The sequence below is a fragment of the Camelus ferus genome, chromosome 6 (genome assembly GCF_009834535.1).
Source record: "Camelus ferus isolate YT-003-E chromosome 6, BCGSAC_Cfer_1.0, whole genome shotgun sequence".
NCBI lineage: Eukaryota > Metazoa > Chordata > Mammalia > Artiodactyla > Camelidae > Camelus > Camelus ferus.
In genome coordinates, this window is record NC_045701.1 from 29,232,719 (window position 1) to 29,235,381 (window position 2,663).

General features: G+C 41.9%; 1 protein-coding gene across 1 annotated transcript; it reads left to right on the top strand.

Annotated features, from left to right (window-relative positions):
* The first annotated feature begins 476 nt into the window (after positions 1–476).
* LOC102506037 (olfactory receptor 4F3/4F16/4F29) lies at positions 477–2,335 on the top strand. Its single transcript, XM_006194846.2, has one exon. The coding sequence runs from the start codon at positions 1,305–1,307 to the stop codon at positions 2,313–2,315; it is 1,011 nt and encodes a 336-aa protein (XP_006194908.2). The 5' UTR covers positions 477–1,304; the 3' UTR covers positions 2,316–2,335.
* Positions 2,336–2,663: the final 328 nt, after the last annotated feature.

A 2,663-nucleotide genomic window follows, 5' to 3' on the forward strand; every position in this document is an offset into this window, starting at 1 on the left:
TCTCCTGCCCTCCCTGCCACCCAGATTCCCCTTCAAGGAGGGACCTGCTGCTCAGCTGTGGGAATGCCATCAGCAGACAGCCTCTAATTGTCTGCTGCTGGCGTCTGCTTCAGCAGTAGAGACCCCCGAGTTCACACTCTATCTGGAGCAGCCCACAAGTGACTGATGAGTGAAGGGTGGTATAATTGCCCAGTTCTTTCTACCTGATGTGGGACAATTTGATGGGGCAAAAATCACTGCAGGACTCCATGTGGTGAGACTTCTTCCTTTGCTCAATCCTTTCTCTGACTTTCCTTTAAAGGCATTGATCTCTAGTAAGCATCTTGTACTCCAAACTCCACCTCAGTGTTTGCACTTGGGGAACCCAAACTGCTATATTGCTCCTAATGGTTTTGGCAAGGTCATTTTTTTTTTCAATTTTGCATTTATAATCATGGATGATATTGGCCTGGAATTTTTTTCTTATATTGCACCGGTCAAATTTTAGTATCAACATCATATTAGTCTCATAAAATAAGGTAGAGGAGAAACTTTGCTCTTTCTATTCAATTTATGTAGAATTGCAATTACTGATTCCTTGAATTTTTGGTGGATATTGTCACTAAAACCAGAATTGCATTTGTGGGAAGGTTTTAAAAATTACTCTTTTAAATTATTTAATTTCTTTAATGCAGTTATAGGATTATTAGGTTTTCTATTTTGGGGGGAAGTAATTAGGTTTATTTATTTATTCATTTATTTATTATTATTTTATTTAACAGAGGTACTGGGGATTGAACCCATGACCTCATGCATGCTACAACTCTATTTCAAGGGCAGAAGTGAAGCAGCAGCCATATTTGTAGCTCAAACATGTCATCATTTCTCTGCTGACTTATCTCACTGATGTGAGGCAATGGCTGTGACTACAAATGTCACATCTTCTTTGGGATCCTTTTTAGCTTCTTTGACTTTCATGCCAGGTTTGTGCTTAGCTCTGGGGTGAAGGGCCCTAGTTTCTGCAGTGCATCCACACCATCAAGGTCAGAGGCAAAGAGCAGTGACGCTGGTGTTAGTCTGTCCTGGAGGTCTTCAGTTCTTGACTGTGGGTTCCAGTTTATTTTTGTTCTCTTCCATTTTACATCCATCTTCTCGTCCTGGCGCCTGTCCTGTGGACCTCAAGCTACAGCATAAGAGGCAAAAGACAACAGATGTGCAGAGACTGCTGAATTGGCTTCTGCTGAATCAGTAAGGTCGTCACTGTCACAAATTCCTTAGTATATTGTCTCCTAGTGGTTCTGCGTCTCTAATGGAACCTGACTCATATGGCCAGTAATCCCAATGTCTTATTTTTCCTGTTGTTTCAGGCAAATTTGGAGCCCAAAGTGACTGACACCATGTGGGGAGGAAATCATTCGGTGGTGTCTGAGATTGTGTTGGTGGGACTCACCAGTTCTTTGGAGATGCAACTTGTCCTCTTCCTAGTTTTCTCTGTGTTCTATGTAACAGGTATTTTAGGAAACCTCCTCATTGTGCTCACAGTGATCTCTGACTCCCATTTACACTTCCCCATGTACTTCCTGCTAGCCAACCTCTCCTTTATTGACATGTGGGTTTCCTCCGTTACAGCTCCCAAGATGATTTCTGATCTTTTCAAGGAGAGAAAAGTAATCTCCTTCCAAGGCTGCATTGTTCAGATGTTCTTCATTCATGTTACTGGAGGCACTGAGATGGTTCTGCTCATCGCCATGGCCCTTGACCGTTATGTGGCTATATGTAGGCCTCTCTGCTACCTGACTATCATGAGCTTCAGAACTTGTATTTTACTCTTGGTTGCTGCCTGGACCATTGGAATCATCCACTCACTGATCCAACATGTATTTGTTGTAAGCCTACCGTTCTGTGGCCCCAATGAAGTGGACAGCTTTTATTGCGATCTTCCCCGATTTATCAGGCTTGCCTGCACAGATACTTACAGATTGGAGCTCATGGTCACTGCCAATAGTGGCTTCATCTCCCTGGGAACTTTCTTCATTTTGATTATCTCCTATGTCTTCATCTTGGTCACTGTTTGGCAACGTTTTTCAGGTGGCTTGTCCAAGGCCCTCTCTACGCTGTCAGCTCACATCACAGTGGTAGTCTTATTTTTTGGTCCGTGTATTTTTGTGTATTCATGGCCATTTTCTACAGTGCCAGTGGATAAATTCCTTGCTATTTTCGACATAATTATCACCCCATTTCTGAACCCTGCCATCTACACTTTTAGGAACAAAGAAATGAAGGTGGCAGTGAGGAGGATACTCAGTCAGGTGTTGAGTTTCAGGAAGCTGTTTTGAGTGCTTTTGATTTCTATAAAGACAAGCAACTCTAACATTCCCTGCCCATGCCACAGACGTGAATCCAATGAAACACAGCACCATGATGCTTTACTTACTAGTTTAATTACCAATGTCCAGAATTTTCTTAATGTGTTTTCTGCCTACAACCAAGAAGGATATGGTATTCTTCTTTCTTGTGCAATGTGATGGAATAAAAAGTATTAATATAGGACTATTTCCACATTTTCTTGTCCCTCCTTGATAAAGAGGAATCTGGACTGGCCTCTTTTATTTCTTTTCCTACTCTGAGTTTTGAGGATTCTCATATGTCAGATTGACTTTTGGTGTTTCTGACACAGAATCTGA

Coding starts and splice junctions, on each gene's coding strand:
- LOC102506037 (XM_006194846.2), top strand. CDS start 1,305: ATGGCCAGTAATCCCAATGTCTTATTTTTCCTGTTGTTTCAGGCAAAT.